The 22342-nt window shown below is 44.6% G+C and overlaps 1 protein-coding gene across 1 annotated transcript in view; it reads left to right on the top strand.

Moving 5' to 3' along the window:
* The window catches only part of LOC146346768 (neural-cadherin-like), an 86991-nt gene that overhangs the window by 61475 nt on the left and 3174 nt on the right, over window positions 1-22342 (top strand). Inside the window, exons 20-31 of the mRNA XM_084849110.1 lie at window positions 326-510; window positions 2867-3099; window positions 3560-3837; window positions 8607-8821; window positions 10122-10249; window positions 10540-10667; window positions 11785-11908; window positions 12211-12391; window positions 13030-13196; window positions 14604-14868; window positions 15886-16066; window positions 18629-18882. Of these exons, the coding sequence (XP_084705236.1) occupies window positions 326-510; window positions 2867-3099; window positions 3560-3837; window positions 8607-8821; window positions 10122-10249; window positions 10540-10667; window positions 11785-11908; window positions 12211-12391; window positions 13030-13196; window positions 14604-14868; window positions 15886-16066; window positions 18629-18882 (2339 nt within the window). The remainder of the gene's footprint in view (window positions 1-325; window positions 511-2866; window positions 3100-3559; window positions 3838-8606; window positions 8822-10121; window positions 10250-10539; window positions 10668-11784; window positions 11909-12210; window positions 12392-13029; window positions 13197-14603; window positions 14869-15885; window positions 16067-18628; window positions 18883-22342) is intronic.

The raw sequence follows: 22342 nt of genomic DNA, 5'->3' as shown, positions 1-22342 counted from the left end.
AGATGCAGAATTACTGAAATGACTACCTTTGGCTGCTTTCTTGCAGCATATAAATCGATAAAACCAGGTCAATGCTGATGTATAAACTATCAAACAGAATACCATTCAAGATCCATACCTCACAGAGATTTTGTATGCCTCAGCTTTGGTATGTTTCTTTAGGATAAAGGTAACAGGCATGCTTAGTTCTAATAGGAAGGGAATAATCAAGAGGTACAGGCAAATCAAATGCTATGGTCCACATAAAAATTAAGCAGGAGGTGACTGAGACTGCATGTCTTTGGCCACAATTTGAACCAGACCACGAATTGTTTCTTCCTCCCAGGTATTTTATCCTCAATGATAACTCTGGCTTACTAAGTATAAAGGAAGGAACTCCTACAGGAACGTATGACATAAGAGTGAAGGTTACAGATGGTATCTGGCCTGATGTGATCTCTACTGTAAAGGTGGTTGTGAAGGAAATCAAAGAAGATGCTGCTCACAGTGCAGGGTCTATCCGAATAAGAGGTAAAAGATGAATCCTACATCCTGGATATCAGTAAATGTTGAGCAGTCCCATGAATGCCCACTAAATTCCACAACTGAGTCACCGGTAACTCCTGATCAGTGGTATTGAAGGCTATGGTCTAATAGGTTCAATAGGGTGTTATAGCTCTGCTGATTTCTAGGTGAAATATCGTTGACCAAGGCCAGTTGGGTACAGAAAAGCTATGGGGTCCAGGAGACAGAAAGTGAGAGCTTACTGTCAGCAGTTTTCCCCAGTTAGGTTGGCATGGAGCTCAGCTGGTCCAGAGTCTCGACAGGGGTGCTGGAGAATCAGGTTCTGCACCTTCTGACATTAATGATCTAGTTGTGACATGCCCAGGATTTCAGATCAGGGAATTCCAGGCCAGTAGAACAGCAGAGCAGCCTTCTCCAACCTGGTGCCCTCTAGATGTTTTGGAACAACTCCCATCAGCCCCAGTCAATAGGCCAATGGTCAGGAATTCTGGGAGTTGTAGTCCAAAACATATGGAGGGCATCAGGTTGGGGAAGACAGGTCTAGAGTGTGTTGCAGCACGCCATGTTTGGGAGAGGCCGATAGTTGCTATAGGGAACAACTTTCCCCAACCTGATGCCCTCCAGATGTTTTGGACTTCAATTCCCATAAGTAATCTCATTGGTAATGCTGGACTTCAACTGAAGTCCAGCATTACCAGTGATTGAGAATGCTGGGAGGTGTAGTCCAAAACATCTGGAGGGTCCCAGGTAGTGCCAGCTTCAGTATGTACGTTAAAAAATTGTGCTGGGACAACTTTCCTAATTTTTGTGGGGTGGAGTAAATTCCTAAGAACTATTGGAGGTAGAGGTGTCTTGCCTTCAAAGGTGGCCAAGGGATTTTCTTTCTTCTATTTGTTGTTGTTGTTGTTCAGTCGTTCAGTCGTGTCCGACTCTTCGTGACCCCATGGACCATAGCACGCCAGGCCTTCCTGTCCTGCGCTCTCTCCCGGAGCGTGCTCAAGTTCATATTCATTGCATCCGTGATGCTATCTAGCCATCTCATCCTCTGCCGTCCCCTTCTCCTTTTCTTTCTTCTATCCCCCCCCCCAAAAAAAGCCTTGTTGACGCATCAAAAAGCAACTTGCTTGCACTCAGCAGCCTGGCAGCATTCCTGGTACAGCATGTCCCATGGGACAACAAAGTTAATGGGAGGGAAATTCCTTATCCCTGTTGTGGGGCTATTATAGATTTCCACTGTCAGGGCTGTGGCGATGGATATGAAGGGGTATAGTGGGGGTAGAGAATGTTAGGCCCTCCACATGTTGCTGGACTGCAACTCCCATCAGCCCTAGCCAGCATAGTCAATGGTGAGGGAAGCTGGGAACTGAAGTCCAACAATGTCTGGAGGGTCACACATTCCGCATCCCTGAATTACAGGATTTGGCCATCCATTTTGCCCATGCTGCTGACAGTTCTGCCAGTGAATCTGTAATCCTGGCAGCATATTGTAAGTTCTGTCGGCATTGTGGGGCTTTCACCAGATCCCAGAGCCCTTCAGCCAGCAGATCTCAAGTACAGGGGCGGGATCCAATGGTGCCCTTGCACAGGCTGCCAGGTCTGCTGGTCCCAGTGTGTGTGTGGCCGTCCCTGTCAACCCTGGTGCGCATGCAGCCCCTACCACTGGTGGCTGTGATGTAGCGCTTCTGGGAGCAAGCCCCAAAATGAGCAAAGATGCTCGTTTTTGGAAGGGACAGGTTGCACCACTTCCAGAAATGAGCATTTCGGGGCCTGCCCCTGGAAGTGCCACATTGTGGTCACCAATGGTAGGGGCCACACATGCCAGGGTTGGCAAAGACGGCTGCGCATGCACCAGGAGCAGTGGACCTGGTCATCTGCGCAAGGCACCGTTGGATCTTGCCCTAGGATTGCACCCTAAAGCTAATAGTATGTTGATACGATTTTTCTAAGCACAAATATATGTGTGTGTATCTGTATCTATATATCTTGACCCCTATTCAGGCGTTCTTTTTCGGTGTTCAGTCAAAAAGCGAGGAGAGGGAGCACTCTAGGCCGCCTTTCTCCTTGCGTGTTTCCGCCATTCTCTCCTCATGGACAGTGATGTTCTGAACAGGAGAGCCTCCTGTATCGTGGAGGCTCTGCACGCAAGCAAGAACCCTGATTTTCCAGTGTCCTGGCTTGCATGGAGAGACTCCACAGATCTAGGAGGCTCTGCTGTTCAGAACACCTCCTTCCACGAGGACAGGGTGACGGAAGCCTGCAAGGAAGTGAGTGGGCTAGAGCATTCCCTCTTCTCACGTGTTTATTGTACACTGAAAAATAATGCCTGAATAGGGCTTCTATCGATCTATCTAATATTTTACAGATATCACTGCAGAAGATTTTATATATCAGTCATCTGAGAGTGAAAGTAAGTACAATCAAATGAAGAAGCTCTTTTCAGAAATCATACCAGCCCAACTTGAAAACATCCACATCTTCAGCATCTTGAATAATCGAGGGGAAATTCAAGGAGTAGATGTGTGGTTTGCAGTTCATGGATCACCTTACTACCAAGCAGAAAAACTTAATGGTAACGTCGCTGTATCCAAAGCACAGGTATGCATTTTTTCCCCATACAAAATTGTAATGCTAGGTAATATTTTAATGTGTCTCTAGTGAAGACATGTATTAGAATCCTTATTGATTTGCCTCTTTTATTCCTTCTTTTGAAATTTTATACTTTGGTCCTTCCTAGATGGCTGTGGGTCCTCTCTCTCTCTGTCTCATACACATCCTATCACGCACACACATGTACACATATCCCTCTCTCTCACTCTCACAGTTTAATATAAGTAGTCCCTCTAGGGACTACTGCTTTAATTAGAAATTACAGTTTCACTCGGGATTGCATTCCTTTGACTTCGAGGACTACTGCAGTGGCGACAAAAAAATGTGTGTGGTATCATTTGTGAAGATGCCCATAGCCTTCAATCTGATCTTTTAGGCTAGATATTTTGTGGTTTTTTTTACTGCCTTTAAAAAAAAGCCAGTTGCTAAAACTATATCTTACCCACAGCTGGAAGCCATCTTGAACATCAATATCACTCAGGTTGGCATAGATGAGTGTGTGACTGCAAACTGTTCCCATAGCACTGGATGCATCAGCAAAAATGAATTCAGCCCTCTCCCCACGGTCATTACTTCTGGAAATGTTTTGCTGGCCTCTATTACAGTACAGAGCAGTGCACTATGTACTTGTGAAGCACGGGAGAGAGCGCACCATTCATGTTCTTCCTACCGGATAAATCCATGCTTTAATGGTGGTACCTGCATGGACACTGACCTGGGTTACAGGTTAGTTAAATCATTCATGATTGATTTTTCTTTCTTTTTTTAATGTATACTTGGGGTTTATAATTAAAAAACCCCCCAAAGATGGCTTATTCAGATTCAGTTAAACAACAATAAAACAGATGATGGATGAAATAATTTTCAGTGTTATTTATTTCTTACTCGCCCAATAATTAATGTTCTCTGGGTGGATTACAACCAGTTAAAAAACTGAAGTGCCATTTTAAAATACAGTTAAAGTATAAAATTCAATACAAACATTTAAAAGAATAAAACGCAATATAATACAAAACAATAAACAGCACAGGGATGGATAAAACAGCCATAATAACCTCAAACTAGGTCTCTAACATGCCTGGGAGAAAAGAAGGATCTTTGATTGGTGCCAGAAAGATAATGACATAGGTGCCAATGAAGCTAATATCAAACTCATGTAGCCAAAATGACATCATCCACATGCAAGAGGATCCATCAGCATGCTTGGGGAAAACCCAAGGCTTGCAGTAGTACAAAAGAAAAACTTCGGGGGAGGGGGGAATAGGAGGAGAAATCTCCAAAACAGCCAAATGAGAAATGAGCATGTTCAATGGTCACACAATGCTGACTGACTGTCGGAGGGGATGGGGGAAGACTTGGAGCTTTTCTACAGTGAGGCTCTTAATCACTGTATCTACTTCTGGTTTCACCACAATTGAGATCTGAGCATGACATGAGAAGTGTTTCCTGCTTTTCTGCTACACAACCTCTAGGTGGAGCTGTGCTATAGCAGAATAGCTCAAATACACAAGGAGAAACAGCACCATTTTCCCCAAATGTAAATATCATCTAAAGAGCCCGTAAACAGCCATGAGTCAGGAATCACAAGTGTACGATAAATACCTTGTGTAGAAAAGCTCTTGGAAACTTGAGGGTGGCAGGAATGGGGTATTCAGGAAAAGCACATGGCTGATTGGCTGGAGCCCTGAACAGTGTGTCTGTCCCCTTCCTTTTCCTGAACACCCCCACCCCAAGGCCTGAACAGCACTACAAGGCTTCTGTTCCAGCCTATCTGGAGCCTTGAACAGGAGCATTCCTCTTGGGGGTTAGGGATCCACTGTAACACTGTGTTGCAGGTCCCCTTTGAATAGCGAACTGAGGTGGTCAAGTGTGTATGAGTTCAGGAACCAACCCAAAATAAGCTAGTGGTTTCTACATTCTCATGGGTCTTCCCACGTACACAGAAGTATCTACGTTTGTCGATTAACAGAAAAGTAAAGATCCTTCCAAAAAATATTCAAGCCCAACACGGACTGAGCATGCCCAGTGGCCTGTAAGACCCATGGAGTGGTGTAGGTGTCAATTGGAATAAAACCGAACAGGTGGGCTGGGGGACTTAGCTTGCTTGAGCCTCTGATGTCAGTGGGGTGGTGAATCTGCTCCGCATTTCAGTCAGAACCAACCAGAACTCTAAAGGAGCTATCCAGAGTGCAGAACCCTATCCCCAAATGGGTTCAGCACCTTGGATAGCTCCGTTAGAGTTCTGGCTGGTTCTGACTGAAAACACTGGTAGGTGTTACGAGACCAGGAGCAGGGGGGATAACTTTTCCTCCTGTGGACCCCTTCTTTATATGGGTTCCCCAGGGAAAGAATCTTTGATAGGCTGCCACCATTCAGGATGAATTTCCTGACACACCCTAATCTGCCCAGCTGCTTGGGGAGTTTCTGAGCCCTCTTGCCAAGGACCCCTCCCTTCAGCCCTGGACTAAGAAGAAAGAAAAATGAAAGGTGCTTCAGACTTTCATTCCCAAAGCCCAGAAATAGATAGCTTACCAAAACCTTTTAAAAGGTCTTCAGACACCAGTCATAGCTTTGTAACCTGGGCTGAATCTACGCATAGCAGTTGTACCATTATCATACCATTATCATAAATACTGCTACACATGACACCAGTGGGCACCAATAGTTATGATAACGGTATAACTGCTATGTGTAGATTCAGCCCATGTGGTCTTTCATGAGTGGAAATGTTCAGTGAGAAATTCCTTTTAAAACAACACAGCCAAAGGTCCAAATATAAAAAGGAGTTTATTTAGGAAAAACAGAAACAAGGGGAAGAAACCAGGGAAGGCAAGAATCACAGTCATATACAGATTTCCATTAAAAAAAATCATTCTAACTTATCTAGTTACATTGCCTACTTGAGTACAGTCTTGGGTCCTAGAGCATATACTGAGTTTATTGCAGAGAGGATGGTATGTGTGTGTGTGAGAGAGAGGGAATGAGAGCATCTGGAGTCTGGTTATGTTGCAGAACCCAGAGTCAGAGAGACCACGGAGTGAAGGAAAAAGAGATTCTTTATTTAACGCGCGGGCTTAAGGCTGGAATCGTTTCCAAAGAGCCAGAAGCCCTGATTTACATTAGCACATTGTTTTTATAGACATTGTGACACATATGAAACGGCTCCTCCTCCCCCTCCTGCGTGGGGTTGCAGTCCTCAACATTTCTTCTTTTAGCACTATTGTTTATAATACAAGAACTGGGTTATAGGGTAGCCATGATAAGAACAGAAGAGAACAGCAGAGAACAAGATATACAACTGTATGACCTTTGACATTCTTGTGTCTCGTCAGCTTACAACAATATATTCAAGGGAGAAAAAGCTCAGCAAGAACATGAAGCATGAGACTGCATGAGGCTACTTAGTCTGACCCCCGATATGGCTGCTACATTTAGATGGAATATAGGAAAGCTCTATAAGGACTGAAAGGATCTTTTTTGAAGGGGATCTCCACTCAGTAAAAGCCAGCCCCTTTGCAGAGACTCATCTGGTCTGTCCAATAACACAGTAGCCCCTATTTCTAATATCAGTGGTCTAGTCAGCAAATCAGAAAATGACTTAGTGGCTGGGTTCATCTTTTTAAAGATAGTAACTTCCATCTCAAAAGGCCAAAGTGGTTGGAACCAGTCAGTCTATTCAAGAAAAAGAATTAAAATTTTATTTGCATTTTGGAGGACAAAGAAGTGAGATAAGGCTAGATAGAACTATTCAGGTTTCCCAGCAGGATGCCAACCGACCAGATGCTCTAGGGGGCACTGTGGATCTATATCAGAAGTAGGTTAATATTATTATTAGGGATGGCATGGTCACCTGATTCAGTCCAGGAATCCAGCGGACATGCTCCTGCCTGCACCCCTGAGCCCTGGGGCGCCGAGCCCCTGCCCCTACTCACCCCCTGTCTGTGCTTGGCAAATGACCTGCACTCACCCTGGCAGCCTTGTTGAACTTTGCAGTCACCATTTTCTGAGAAATAAAATGGCGCTCACAAAATGTGCAAATTTGCGCACATGCAAAAATACGCATTTTGCGAATGCACATATTTGTGTAGGCGCGAAATGTGTATTTTACGAAAATGCACATTTTCGTATACGCACTAATGTGCGCCTTCACAAAAATGTGCATTTCACACATAAAAAATTCACAAAATGCGCATTTTTGCGCATACAAAAACATGCACATTTTTGCAATCGCCATTTTATTTTTTTAGAAATGGCGACCGCAGAGTTTGACGAAACCACTGGGGTCAGTGCGGGCTGCTCGCTGAGTGGGAGGGGCTCGAGTGCAGTCTGGGGACCAGTGAGTGGGGGCAGTGGCTGGGTAGGAATCTGGAGAACTTGGACGGGGGTGAGTTTGCACATCCCTAATTCCTGTACTGCAGATCAGGGGATGAGGCTGAGAGATGGTAGCTTGCCTTAACCTACTCAGTGAGATCTGCGGAAATTTGAGCCATGAACTTCTTTTGCCACAACACTACACCACCTCCACTGGGTATAGGCTTTGTAAACTTGTGCTGTTTTTCATAACCCTGGTTAGTTTAGACTTTGCTCTGCATTTAAGAGGCATTCACAGTTGGCTAGTGGCTACGGAGGGTCACTTCATACATTCTAGGAAACAAATGCATGTTTTTAAAGATCTGTCAATGCAATATGAAACCTTGACCAATTGCTAAACCTCTGTCAAATGTCCATGCCAGTGTACAAATCTTTGAAATCATGCATCTTTCTCAAATTACAATTTTAGCATGTACATGACACATGAAGTAGAATTTAAGTTTGTCATGTTCTTCCAGAGCACTGGATGGCAGTCCTGGGCTTTATAACATGAAATCTCTTATCATTTAAACTTGACCCACTTGCACAGCACGTCTTTTCTCTCCATGGCTGACCCTTTCCCTAACTTCTCATTACTGAATTTCTTCACAAATTGCCAATTAAATATGAATAGCAGTGGACACATTAAATTCAAAAGGAAATTATTTCCTTTAAAAATGTAGAGATTTGACATATAAGATGGTAGATTTAATTCTTTCTTGCATTTACATTCCAGCTTGTCTCCATGAGCTCAAGGCAGCATAAATGATTTCCTCCTCACCTCAACTTTTATCCTCACAACAACCCTGTGAGGTAGGCTACACTGAAAGATAGTCACTGGTTCAAGGTCAACCAGTGAGCTGAGTGGGGATTTGAACCTGGGTCTCCCCAGTCCTAATCTGACATGCTAACCACTACAATTAGCATAGGGAATGTGTGGTTCTCCAGATGTTCCTGGATTACAACTCCCATCATCCCTCACCATTGACTATGCTGACTAGGGCTGATGGGATTTGCAGTCCAACAACAGCTGGAGGGCCACACTTTGCCCATTCCTGCAATACATCTTGCAGACCTGCAGTGTGTGCCTGTCCAGGTGTGGTATGAAGGAGAGATTGACACAGTGCTTCAATTTATTTCTACAGCTGCAAGTGCCCTATGGCTTTTCATGGACCTGAATGCCAGCAGACACAGCACACCTTCAGAGGACATGGATATGCTTGGTTCCCACCCATCAAGCCATGCTTTCAGAGCCGTATCTCCTTGGATTTCATTACCGAAGTGGCTGACGGCCTTCTACTTTACAATGGGCCAGTAGCCCATGTGACACCTGGGGAAGTGGAGGACTTTGTTGCACTAGGTTAAATACTTATGCTTGTTTTCCATTGTGTGCACATGACACCAAATGTTTGCTTCCAGGCAGTCCTGGCTCCAAGTTTTTGAAGACTCTTGGACAAGACAACCTCAATGGGCCCCCTCCCTCCCTCATTCATTTCATTTCTATACTGCCCAATAGCCGAAGCTCTCTGGGTGGTTCACAAAAATTAAAACCAAAAAGCACACAGTAAAACAATATAAAATATAAAAACATTAAAACCACAATATAACACTACAGCCAGAATAAAACCAGAGTAACACCTAGCAGCAATGCAGAGATTTAAAATAAAGGTTTAAAACAGCAAAGTCTAGAAAGCTAAAATGCTAAAAGGCCTGGGAAAATAAAAAGGCCAGAAGGAATACAATGTAGGCGCCAGGCGAACCTCACTAGGGAGCTCATTCCACAGCCGGAGTGCCACAGCAGAAAAAGCCCTCCCCCTAGTAGCCACCCACCTCACTTCCTTTGGCAGGGGCTCACCGAGGAGGGCCGCTGAGGGTCTACCTTCCCATCACCATTGTCGCCAGCTGCTATTGTTCCTCATCCTCTCTCTCATCATTGCTACCACTTACTTGCTTGACTGGCAGAAGCCAGTGAGCAAGCAGGCAGTGGCATCTACTGCTCCTCCTCACCACTCTCACTGTCTGGCTGGATTGAGAGGCAGGTGAACAATGAGGTTATAATGGTGAAGAGGAAGAGCAAGTCTAGGGTACCCTTGTCAGTGGTCCCCTGCTGGGGTATGGGGCCTTGCAGGTGCCAACCATGCCTACCTGTGATGTGGGCCCTGCTTTCAGGAACTGTGGCATTGTATCTTAAAGTATACGCACAGGATTATTTGATGAGGTGGAGACACAAAAAACTCAGCAGTCACAATGCAGAATACTGCACTGCTACGTAATGTGTTTTGTAGACCTTTTGAAAGCTCTTACCCACCACCCAACCAGTCAGTGACACGCACACCAATGCGAGGTACTACGAGCAGCTTTGTAAACTTGGGAAATTTCACAAACAATATGTGATATGGCAAAAGTCCCACGGGATGCACATCAGCCCAAATAAACTCATCAGGCTGTGAGAGTTTTTTCTGATTTTGCCCTATATACCTGATGTGCCTTCCTCCGCCAATGAGATTTATCCTGGATATTAAGAAACTGCATGAAGCTGATGCTGGCTGTCAGCTTGTATAATAGATGGATGTTAACAGCGCTCAAGCAAAGGAAAAAAATCGTGGTTTGTCAAGGAGGAAAACCACTCAATATGTTTTCTGTTTTGTGTTGTTAAATAGAGCTCTCGGAAGGTGTTCCATCGCTGACTTTAAGCCACGGCTCAGGAGCACTGTTCTTGCGGCTGTCAGAGAAAGTCAACATAGCTGATCGTCGCTGGCATAACATAAAAATAATAAATGATGGAAAGGCAAGTGCAAAATGTACCCCCAAAGCATTTGGGTTTTAGCATCTAGAGTTCCTTTGAGGGAAAGCCTTTAGTTTTGTTACATTATCCTAAACTGAAAGTGCATATGTGCATGAAACTAAGGGCCAAACTAGATGAGACAGCAGGAGATCCATGATTGGATACTACAGGGGTCCCTGTATTTTCCCGGGTAGATTGGGAAAATGGCATGGGGAGGAGGGCTAGCTCCCTCTCCCCCAAACAAGAGTTCTACCTTCCTGCCTGAGTCAATATAAATATATTTTCCACTTTAGAAAGTACAGCTGATCTTGGACCACTGTGTGAATGTCTCCATTACAAATGACAACAGTGTCCTGGAGAAAGTGTCAAAGGTGGATCAATCTGCCTGCCAAGTTTCTTCTGAAACTCCAGGAAATGAGAGGTAAAAAGCTAGAGCTACAGGCTTTAATCGGTAGATTAATCAACAACTAAAGTTTGGTAGGTTAACCAATGAGAACCAGTTAGAATTGGTGAATTAAGTAAGTAAATAGCCGTGTGAGTTAATGACTTTGTTTGTTTAAAGATAGCATTTCTTTCCTGACTCAGACATCATGCTCCTCAGTAGTCACCCCTGCCCCCTTTCTTTGGATTCACACACACTCAGATTCCTTCCCTGGTTAGCAGCACATATAAATCAGTGTAACATAGCTACCACTAATTGCAGTTGGTTTCTAAACTAGATATTGAAACCATGATAAGCTGATTTTAATCTTTGGTTTAGAAACAAATTTACTGTTACCCTGTTCAGACCTAAAGCTGAAACAATGGTTAATACGAAGCAAGGAAGGGAAGGAGAGGCTGATGGAGTGTGCAAGCCCCTAGAGTGTTCCCAGTCACCAACCATGATGTAGTGATTAGGTGATGCTTGAACCAGGACCATAAGTGGTAGCTTTTGTCTGTTAAATTGTAAGCCACATCAAACTTCAGTATCTCAGAAATAATTCTTAAACTGGTTGACAGGTAGACCTGGTAAAAATACAACAGTGCAGGACAAAAAAAAAAAAAGTCCCTACCCACCCCGTCAAAGGGTCACAGGTTTCCTCCTCTAGGCTTGGTTTGTAGTACGGATGTACGGATTGTGTAAAATCCGTTCTGTCTGTGATTCATGGATTGTCAGGTGCCTTTCGTTCCATCATCTGCCACCAATAGAATCAGATTTGGGTTTTTTTCCAAATTTGTGCAAATGCACCCATGTGAAAATTCCCCCCAAACGCACATTTCCACACTTTAGACTATGTGGGAAATGCACATTTCGGGCTGGGTTTTTTATTGTGTGTATTTTTCTATGGCAAAATTTGCGCAAAATTTAAGACAAATAGAAAACTGGTTTGCGGAATCCACCCAACAGGGGGAAAACCAGTGAGCTGCAGAATCCGCAGGTTAGATTCATGAAAATCTGAACTCATTTGGTTCCATTGCAGATTTCTCCAACATCTCTAGTTTGTAGGGTTATTAGTTTTTTTGCTTTCCACATCTCTAAATTCTCTTGCTGTTGGTAGATTTCTCAACGTCCACCAACCTCTCCAACTGGGTGGTGTTAAGAAGGCCCAGCCATACCATACTCCACAAAAGCATTTCAGAGGGTTTATTGGCTGTATCCGGAATGTTGTCATTGATAGCCAGGTAAGCTCATTAAGATATTATGCACTCTTTCCCACCCTCGGCTAAATCTAACTGAAGTTGCTTATTTTGGGCAGTATCCAATGCTGTCACACTGCAAGTGCTTACGACGTTGCATTAGCGTCAGCCAGCACTAGCGCAATGTCATTAGCACTTGCTAGGCAAAGGGGAAAAGCAGTGATTTCCTGCCGCTTTTCCCCTTTGTCTAGCAAGCGCTAATGATGTTGCACTAGTTGGTTTACACTAGCGCTGTGACAGCATTGGCTACTGCCCCTTGATTCTTTTTGCCTACGTTTTCCTCATAGGTATACAATTTAGAGCACCCTGCGGAGTCCTTAAACAGTGCACCAGGTTGCTCCCTGACTGACAGACTGTGCCAGAAAGCCAGAGTACCCTTCTGTGGAATCCATGGCAAATGCATTGGTGACTGGGGTTCTTTTAATTGTGACTGTTTTACTGGCTACACAGGATCAAGATGTGACAAAGGTACAGTTTGCGCTGTGGGGGGGGGGAGGGAATAATTAATCACAAGGAAAGCCTTTGGGAATAAGGTAGCGAATTCATTGTGGTGCAGAGCTGATTTAACTTTTATTATTAATGAGTTGGATTTGTTAGTTTTACAACTAGAGCTGTATTTTGTACCATTCTCCTATCCCAATCCAGATTCTGCAGCTGGAATTATGCAAAATAAGTGAGCGTATATATGTTTTGCTTAGCTCTGCATAATTTCTTTTGCTTCCATGATATGAGTTTTAAAGAAATTAGAATGTTTATGTAAAGGAGCAGTAGAGCATGGAGATGCTGAGGACTGGATATATAATTTATTTTTTAACAAAAACAAAATGAAAGTTAATACTCATGTGGGAGGCCAGTAACAGTGATATAGGCCAGTGATCATCAGCTATTCGTGTGGGCACCACAAGACGTGGTCCTGGACTAGCAAGACCCCTCTGTTATTATTTTGTCTCGGCGGCTATCTATACTGTGGGACAACTGTGCAATTCCCCTTGTAAGACTTCCTTATGGAAACAATAAACATGTAAACTCACAGTCCTTAGGAGGACAAAACAGAAGAAGCTCAAATGGTTACATGGAATGATTTTTGTATGTTCTTTCACATTTAGCTCTCCCAGAATGGACCTTTGGAAGGGATAGTTGGATTCATTATGAACTGAAAACTGTGTTTAATGCTTACAACACACGTGTCCAACTTGTAGTACGCACCAGAATGTCCTACAGTACCCTTCTCAGTATGGCATCTTCAGATGGAAGTGGATACATTCGAGTGGAGGTAAATAACTCGCCAGCTTTGATCTATTATAGCTATGCTTGACTCCATGAAGTCAAACTGAACCCAAACCTGAATCAGAAAAAAAACCCCTGGAGTGAACCCTTTCTTTTTCCCTGAACTGGAAGAGGACCTGAACCTTTATCTGAAAGTCTCTGTTGAACATGACCTGGAACAGAAGCAGGGGAAAATCAAGTTACCAAAAATAAGCATTTAACCAAACAACAAAACACATGATTTGGTACACTCACTGGCTCCACTGGAATCAGAACAAGCACATAAAATAAAACCAGTATCTGGGAAGATTTGAATATGTTAGGTTCGTACAGGCTTCTATACTCTGCCCTCTTCAAGGGCTGGGCCTGGCAAGAATTAGGCAGGAACTGGACTGGAGGCCTGCTTTCCCTTTGTGACAGCGGTAATTCCCAGTGTGTCAGCACTAGTGCTAATGACATTGCACCAGCATAAACCAACACTAGGGCAATGTCATTAGTGTTCAATAGGCAAAGTAGAAAAGCATTGAATCGCCACCCAAATTTGGCTGTGCTGTTCACTGCCAAATTTCAGTGGCGAATCCCCACTTTTCCCCTTTGCTTAGCAAGCACTAATGATGTTGGTTTATGCTGGCTTTGGTTTATGCTAATGCTGTGACAGCATTGGATAGTGCCCAGGAATTTGGTCAATGTACAAGCTACAACATGGGAAGGATGAACATATCATACGTATGTGAAGTGATACCACAAGACAAGACAAGCAACACAGGAGATATTTGGTGTCTATCAAATGGTCTTTTCAAGTACAGTACAATGAGAACATAATTAAGTAGGTATATGCTTGAAATAGGGATTAATCTGTGAACTGAACATTGGGGTAGGAAAATAGGAAATAGCAAGATCATAGAAATACTGGGAGAGCAAAGATAAAGATCAAATATGGCCTTGATGGGGGAGGAAGTGACAAACCTAAGGGTTTGCAGTGCACCTACTGGAGGAAGAAAAAGGGCAGGAGGACAATGCTGATGTGGAAATGATCAGAAATGATCACTATAAATAATTTACCTTATATTTACAATTTTTCATGTGAAACAGAACTGAACTTATTGGCTATGAGTGCTGAACTGTTTGCTGAACCTTAATTGTCCTAAATCAGAGCCAGACCAGAACAACTTCAGTTGCAGCTGAACCCAAACTAGAACCAAACCACTTTTGTTTCTCATTTAAATGGAAAGGCAGATGTCTTTGCAATAACATAATTTATGAAGCTTTTTAATCTTTTAAAGATGCAATTGAAGCAGAGCACTTTTGCCAGTGTAAAAAACAGTTTACTCCCATCCTGTATTTTAGTTAAATATGTTGTATATGTCATTAATAAAATTAAATATAAAGTCCATAATCCTCTGTCTCTGTACAGGTCATTGGAGGACATTTTGGTGTGAGTTTCAATTTGGGAGACAAAGATCACACACTTCAGTTACGCACTGTGCGCGTAGACAATGGCCAGTGGGCTGAACTAGCTCTAGAGAGATACCACAATGAATTTTCTTTGCGTATTAATGATGGTGGAGGGGATCATGAGGTGTCAGCCATTCTGGGATCCAGTGGATGGTTTGAAATGGATTTGGCAAGCATTGTGCTAGGAAACCACCTTGCTAACCATTCAGAGAGTGATTTCCAAGGTATGTGGTGTGAGTGAAGAGATCTGAAAAGGAAATCTTGGAAAACAACAGGAATAGTTAACAGTCTCTGAAGAGCTTCTAGGGATGTGTAGCTCAGGGCCAGCTGAGGGCCCACCACACTAACAGTGCTGCCATTTCCAGATTACACAGAGTACCCAAGATCAGATGCCGCCTGAGGGAACTCTCAGTTTGTATGTGTCACCCCTTTCAGAGTAGGGGGCCCTGCGAGGGTGCTGTGCCTCCATGCCCCCCAAATCCTGGAACCAGCCCTTAGGGTAGCTACAACAGCGTCCAGTTGGCAGATGGATGTGCTGTGGCACTCTATGTGCTTTGTTTTGTAAACTGCCCAGAGAGCTCAGCTAATGGACGGTGTAGAAATTTAACAAATAAATAAATAAAATGTAAATAAGGATGCTATGAATCCGCCTTCTACTGAGAGGGACTGTTGATTCATCTAAGCCTTTACAATCTACTCTTGATTGGCAGTAGCATTCCAAAGTCTCTGGTGCTGGTGTTTTCCAGCTTCAGTATCTGTGATCCTTTCTCCAGAGATGTATACTGAACAGGGGATCTGAAATACATGCAGACTGTGTGCTCTGCCCCTGAATGGTGGTTCTTTTCCACACCGTGTCAACTGAATACAGCCGTTCACAGGTTGCTTACAGTTATTAGGTAACCGGTGTTGTAGCATTGCTGCCGATTCCGTAGAATGGAAAATCCTTCAAGATGGTATAAGGGGAGCAGTTCTCGTTGCCATTCTGTCTTCATCCATGTCTGTGCCATGGATCAGCTTTGCACGGTGCCCTATCTGTCAAGAGTGGCCGTTTCTTGTGTAGCTGTGTCAGCATGATGTTCTTGCACTGGAGTGACTTCAAGGGTCTGCTTCCAATAGTGCAAAACGAATCCACCAATTATGATGTTACACCAGCACGGTGGGACTTTTGGACCACCTCCTGAGCTCCCATCCAAGGAAACTCATTTATAATGCAGCAGATGTCGATCTCCTTTCCTCTGCAGGCTGCATGAGGGATGTCTGGCTGAATGGCCAGCCTCTTCTTGTGGATGGTAAAAGCACTGAATACAACTTCACCGTGGAGCAACAAGGCATCACCATCGGCTGCCATTCCAGCTCATGCAGCAATCAGCCCTGTTACAGTCCTTTCCACTGTGTAGACCTATGGAGGAAGTACGAATGCAGGTACACCCTTGTGTTGCCTTCCTTTCTTGTTAAAGTATCTATTTTCTTTTGTAAGAGGAAGAGTCTCCTCTTCCCTTTAAAAACAAACCAACCCACAAGAGTTGCATATATTTTGAATATTGCTAGTCATATTAGGCCCTGTAACTGATGTGCCTTTTGTGGGCTCCTTCACACCGGGCTTTTATCCTGTGATTGAGGTGGCTCCTTCACGGAAGTTTGCGGGCTCTTTACATGATGCAGTGACCCTGCTGTGACCCTCCTGCACTAAATGCCCTTTGTTCCATTTTTAAATAGATCGCAGATAATGAGCTATCAAATTACCCCTTTGTGTTCTGCCGCAGTTTCCTCTGTCAAAAGAGTTAAAGCAGCAAGAAGAGGTGCGAGATCAGTGACAGATAATGGAAGACTCAGATAAGCGGGGAGGGGGAAAGGGGAAGGGAAAAAGGAAGCACATGTAAAGGGAGTCAGTTGTGATCCTGTATTTAAAATGGAAGCAGAAAGCCCCGTTTTAAACGCAGGATTTTAGGCTGGTGTAGAAATGCCCCGTGTATTGTAAATGTATTCCTTCAATGTCAGGAGTTACTTTTATCAGAAAAATGCAGTATTTCACTGTGGATACACACTAAGACTTTTGGGAAGGAGATAAGCCCCTGGGTCCCACACCGTGTTTAGCACAAGAATGTTAAACTCCCCTTCTGTATTGCCAATGTGAATGAGCTCCAGCGTCTGGGCAAGTAGCAATCCTGTACCACCTGTTGCCTGATATATTGGGTTTCCTGCACTTGGGACGTAAGCATTCCCTGCTTGCACCCCTGCTGATTCCTTTACAACCTGCTGAATCCTTTCTGCAAGTGGTGGGTCTCACCAATTCTTTTGCACTAGCGGGACCCACTGCTTACACAACGGTGATTTAGCGCTTCCTAGGGGAAGCCCCAAAACGAGCACAAAAGCTAATTTCTGGAAGGAGACAGATCAGTGGAGCTCCCTTATGCAAACTCTGCCAACCTGCCCTCTTCAAAAAACGAACATTTCTGCTTGTTTCAGGTTGTCGCGGAAGCACTAAATCGCTGTTACTGAAGTGGCAGGGGCTGCTTTCGTAATGGAATTGGCAGGGTGTAAGAGAATTGGAGGAGGCATAAGCAGCCCGTTGAATTATGCCCAAGGAGAGCATTTTGCCTTTCTGTTATTTTTAAGAGCCTGGACTATCTAGCTTTCTGGGACATCATCTGTTCCTGGGAACATTTCCTGCAGCCATTCTAGATTCTGTTATACGTAAAACAAAGTAGGCCATGCTGGACCATAAGAAAAATTCCAATATCCTGGGTCAGGCAATAACTTTATTAGGACCAACTAAAAATGTACAAAATGGTGGATGAGTGTTCAAGATCTCCAGATCACTTCACCAAGCAAGATGTTATAAAAAAAAGGGGGGGGGAGAGGAGGAGGGAAAGGCTGCTGATGTTCAAGTCATGAAGTTTGTATGGTCAGAAATTTAAGATGAGGAGGAGGAGGCGCAGACGCAGACTTAAGTGGATTAGGTACTATTAGGTTCTACACTCCATCTGAAGACTCTGACTGACTTCAGTACCATGTTAGCCTTTTTCCTCCACTTCTTCTCTCCCCCTATCACTTCCCCCTTTTTAACATTTTGCCTGAGGAAGTGATCTAGAGATCTCAAAAGCTCGCCCAATTTTATATATATTTTTGTTGGTCCTAATAAAGATACTGCCTGCCTGTGGATTCCAGATTGTGTGACAACCATGGGTCTAGAGGACACCAAGATCAATATAGGATCTGTTCCAGAGCAGGAGGAGGACTTGCTCAAGGGGGCTTGGCAGAGTAGCAGCACCTGTGAGGCAACACGCTGTTCCTACCTCTACCTCACAGAGGGGTTCAGGTCCTTCTGGTCCCCTGCTCATCACCAAGAGTCCACAGGAAGCATTGTCTCTGGCACAATACTCCAGGAGAGACAGAGACAGAAGAGGCTCAGGTGGGACTGGATCCAGCCTTTTACTATTGCCCAGAGTTGCAGGTATATCTCCCGTTGTTTCATCAACAAGCTGTGTTCGCTCCTATTAAGGATCTGTGGCTTTCCAAGCTGGGAGCTTTTCTGCATGAGGCATTTATTGTGCGCTCCTGATTCCTTACTCATGGTTGTGTCCAAGCTGTTGGGACAACATCATGATCCTCCAGGTTTGCTTCTGCTTTTTCAGAGCACTTCCCCATTTGTTTTTGTAGAATGGGGAAAACAGGGTATTATTTCTGAAAGTGAAAGAAAAGGTAGTTTCCTACTTGTGTATTTGTGTTATTCTGCTATAGCACAGTGCCACCTAGGGTTATGTAATGGAAAAGCAGGAAAGAAAAAGCTCTTTGAGTAGAGCTCTGATCTCAATTCTGCAACAAATCTGAAAGTAGATACAGGGATTAACAGCCTCGTGTGGAAAAGCTCTGGATGCCTATGAACCTGCTCTGGGGAGGGGTTTCAAATCGTCACTACAAAATGCTGAGCAGCAGCTAGATATTTATATTTGCTATGTAAAAAGAGTGGGCTTCTTCCCGCAGGTGTCCAGCCGGCAAAGTGGAAGTGACAGACAACCTTACGGGCCTTAAACAGTGCATGTTATCACCCTGCGGACATTGGAACTGTAGAAATGGAGGCACCTGTGTGGCCCAGTCCCAAGACAAATATGTCTGCCAGTGCCCTGAAGGTTATAAAGGAAAATGGTGCGAAGTCAGCCCTGTGAAACCAGGAAGACCAATGGGACTCAGCTCTGGTTCCATCTTGGCTATCAGCATGTGCCTGCTTGTTTTTCTAGGTAGGAAAATTTGACCTCTCATGTTATCTTAATACTACAGGGGTGCAGAACATTTTTCAGCATGAGGGCAGAATTTCATTTTGAAGATTTCAGGGCCCACATTCCAGTGGTGGGTGGGGCTGAAGGCAAAAAGGGACAGGGCAAAGGCCACAGGGTCAAGAATATCAGCATGTTTTTGATTACAGCTCTTCCTGACTGTCAATAAGTCTTAAGAGAGGCATTTAAACTTTTTAGAATGGGGAAAAAACCAGTGGAGGCTGGTGGCTCCAATGTCAGGGGGCAGTGAATCTGCTCCGGGTTCCAGTCAGAACTCTAAAGGAGCTATCCAAGGTGTGGAGCACCTTGGATACCTCATTTAGAGTTCCAACTGAAACCTGGAGTGGATTCACTGCCCCACTGACATCGGAGCCTCTAGCCTCCACTGGAAAAAACTGCACAAAAGCTGAGAAACCACCAAACGATTGGTGGTTGGGGGGAAAGGGATGGGACTAGGGGAAAGGACATGGCCATTTGGGGAACCCCATAGGGCTGGATTTGGCCCCTTGGCCTGGGGTTCTTCACCCTTGTAATAGTGCATGCTGTGCTATTGAAATAAGGATGTGAGTAATCTGTCAGGGTGGACACTGAGCCCATAGAATCCCAGAGTAGTTCTGATTCTGAGGAAGAGCAACCGCTCCTGGGAGAGGAGCGCGCTCTTCCTTCCCAGGGCCAACAGCTGACAGGGATTCCTCCCACCGGCACTCCTAGCATAGATAGCAGTCCTGGGAGTGAGAGAGCGCGGGAAGCAGACTTGCTGGACATGCGACGCCGACGCAGGGAGCGGCGCCAAATGGAGGGCGCGGAAAGGAGGTGTAGTGCCTGGTTGGCGCGCAAACAACGGTTGTGCCCAGAGGATCCAAGGGAAAAGGGGAGGGACTCTCCCTAGCCCATAAGTTCAGGGTCTGTCAGTGATTCTCCTTCAAACGGGGACCAACTGTTCCAACTTAGGGCATAGGTACTCTGCTGCTCATATCTAGTTGCTAACAGTAGAGTTGTTAAGTTGTAAAAGAGGAATAAAGCTTTGAAAAGAATCCCTTTGTCTGTGTCTGGACTTGGCTACTGGATTAGACTGAGAAAGGCCTCCAAGGAGCCCTTGACATAATCATTGTCTCTGAGTTCCTGCACTGATTAACAACTACTTTAGTATAGATACTCCCATGGAGATCTGGCTACATCTCTTCTTTCATTTCTTGCCCCTCATACATCTTTTCTCGCCTACCCCTCTTCAGTAGTTCCCGGATTAGGTTGGCCTACACACCATGCAAAAGAGAAATTTATCCATAGTGCCTGAGTCTTTATGGCAGGCCTAGCATCAGCATGAGGCAGTTCCTGGGGTCCACTGCAGCCCTGGGCACTTCTTTAATCCCCCCTCCCCAACACACACACACACACACACACACACACACACACACACACAGTGCTCCAATCAACATAGAGCAGCTGGGTCCAGGAGCCAGCACTGAAATTTCCCATAATGCCTCAGAGCAACACTATGCTGGGGGCATTGTGGGAAACTAAAATGGTGGCTACTTGACTCGAATGTGCAGCGCTGATGGGAGTGCTTTTGCTGCCAGCTGCTGTCACCAAGTAAGCCTACCAGGGTTCACCCACCTAGGAGGGTTTTTTGCTGAGGGCCCCCTCAAACCTGGAGGTGGCCTTGCTATACAGGTTGCTGCATGGTTGTGCCAGCCTGCTGTGCGTCAGTCCCTGTGAGGCCATTTGGGCCAATAACAAAGGTGGAAAAAAGAAGAATCTTCTGTGGGTTGCATAGCAACCATAGGACATACTTGGTTTATTTAATTAATTACACATAGGACTGGTTTTCATTCTGAGAGCTCACCATGGTTTACTACGACTATCCAGGTAATCTTCAGGGCTAGGCTGGCTCAGCTTTAGCAGAGGAGGAGTCCTTTGCCTTCAGACAGTTCTCTGGAGTAGGAAAGCTAAGGTTAAATTATTTATTTTCTATTTAAAAGTATTTTTAGGCCACCTATAAGGGTAAAACCCTCTGAAGGCAGCGTCCAGTGTGACAAGAAATTGACAAATTACAGTCCAATGTGACAAGAAATTGAGTCCATCCTCTCATATAAGTGCAGAGCCAGGCGTCCCTCTGTCAAGAGTGCATACCTGGTCAGGGTTGGTTCTGTGCTTAGGAGCTGTGCTAGTCAGCCAAGATTATTGCTTGGCATTAAGAGGCAGCAGTGTGTATCAGTTCTGTAAGTATGCTAAAGTTGTCCTCCCTGCTCCATAAGACATTTGCACTGTTCAGGGTGTTCCGAATGAGCCACTGGGGACCCTGAATAGGCAGAATTCCTGATTGCATGGACGGAGCCTTTGCATGTACAGTTTCTACACATAGAGGGTGGAATCAAACATGGCGCAAGCAGACTTTGAGGTTGTTCACACAACACGACAACCCTGAATATGGGCTGAATATGGCTGGTTGTTGAATCATTGAATTGTTAACTATCAACAACCCACGAACAGAACCAATGGTTTGTTGTTGGATTGTGGTTAACAAACTATGGTTTGTTAGCTTGCCAGGGTTCACATAACACAACAACCCACAATTCAACAATAATCCATGATTCAACAACCCATAATCTGGATTGTTGTGTTGTGTGAACCCAGTCTTTGTTCTCCTCTTTTCACCCCTGCTGCCCCTCAAGACCTCCCAAAATATGCTCCCCAGGCCTCTGAAGCAGATTTTGAGGGTGTCCTGGGGACAATAGTGGGGAGGGGGAATTGCCCCCCTCCCCATTCTGCTGACAGAAGCAGTTCCGTCAGCAGAATGAGTTAACTGGCTTCCACCTATTGGCATTTTTTTCAGGCAACCCACTGAATGCATGTAGGCTAGTGGGTATGAACCCTCTCTCTCTCTCTTCCCCTCCTCCTGTATGTGTATTAAGAAAACTTCTAAACAGTGGTACTCAAGCTGTGATCCAGAGCCAAATACACGTGCAGGGCTCCATTGTCTGGTGTGTCAGGCGGAGCTTTGCAAATGCATGGGCTCTCTCTCTCCCCCACAGCTTGGCAGTAAGAGGGCCTTGCTTGAACCTGTGAGGATGCGTCGCTTGTTTAACTTTGTGCTTAGGACTATGAAAACTGCAATGCAAAACTGAACTCTAATTTTAAATGAATTGTTGACTCGCTAGAAATGAAGCTAAAAGCCTTCCTTCAAACAACGTACATATCTTAGAAAAGTAATGACTCAAATAAGTAATAATACCACTTTAATCTTCATTAAAACAGTGTTTTACTTACGTTGGGTATCTTATTTACTCAGGATTGGTGAAAGGCCAGAGACTGGCCAAAATGTCTTCTGTTTAAATGTCCTAGTGGATTCCTGTAGGTAAGTAAAATACCCTTTTAATGAAGCTTGATTTTAAGATATAGATGATTCATTACCTTCCTAAAGGGT

Source organism: Heloderma suspectum, chromosome 4 (assembly GCF_057233095.1).
Source record: "Heloderma suspectum isolate Gila_16-S chromosome 4, 16-S_ref, whole genome shotgun sequence".
NCBI lineage: Eukaryota > Metazoa > Chordata > Lepidosauria > Squamata > Helodermatidae > Heloderma > Heloderma suspectum.
The sequence above is the reverse complement of the archived record's forward strand: the minus strand, read 5'-3'. Positions and strand labels throughout refer to the sequence as shown.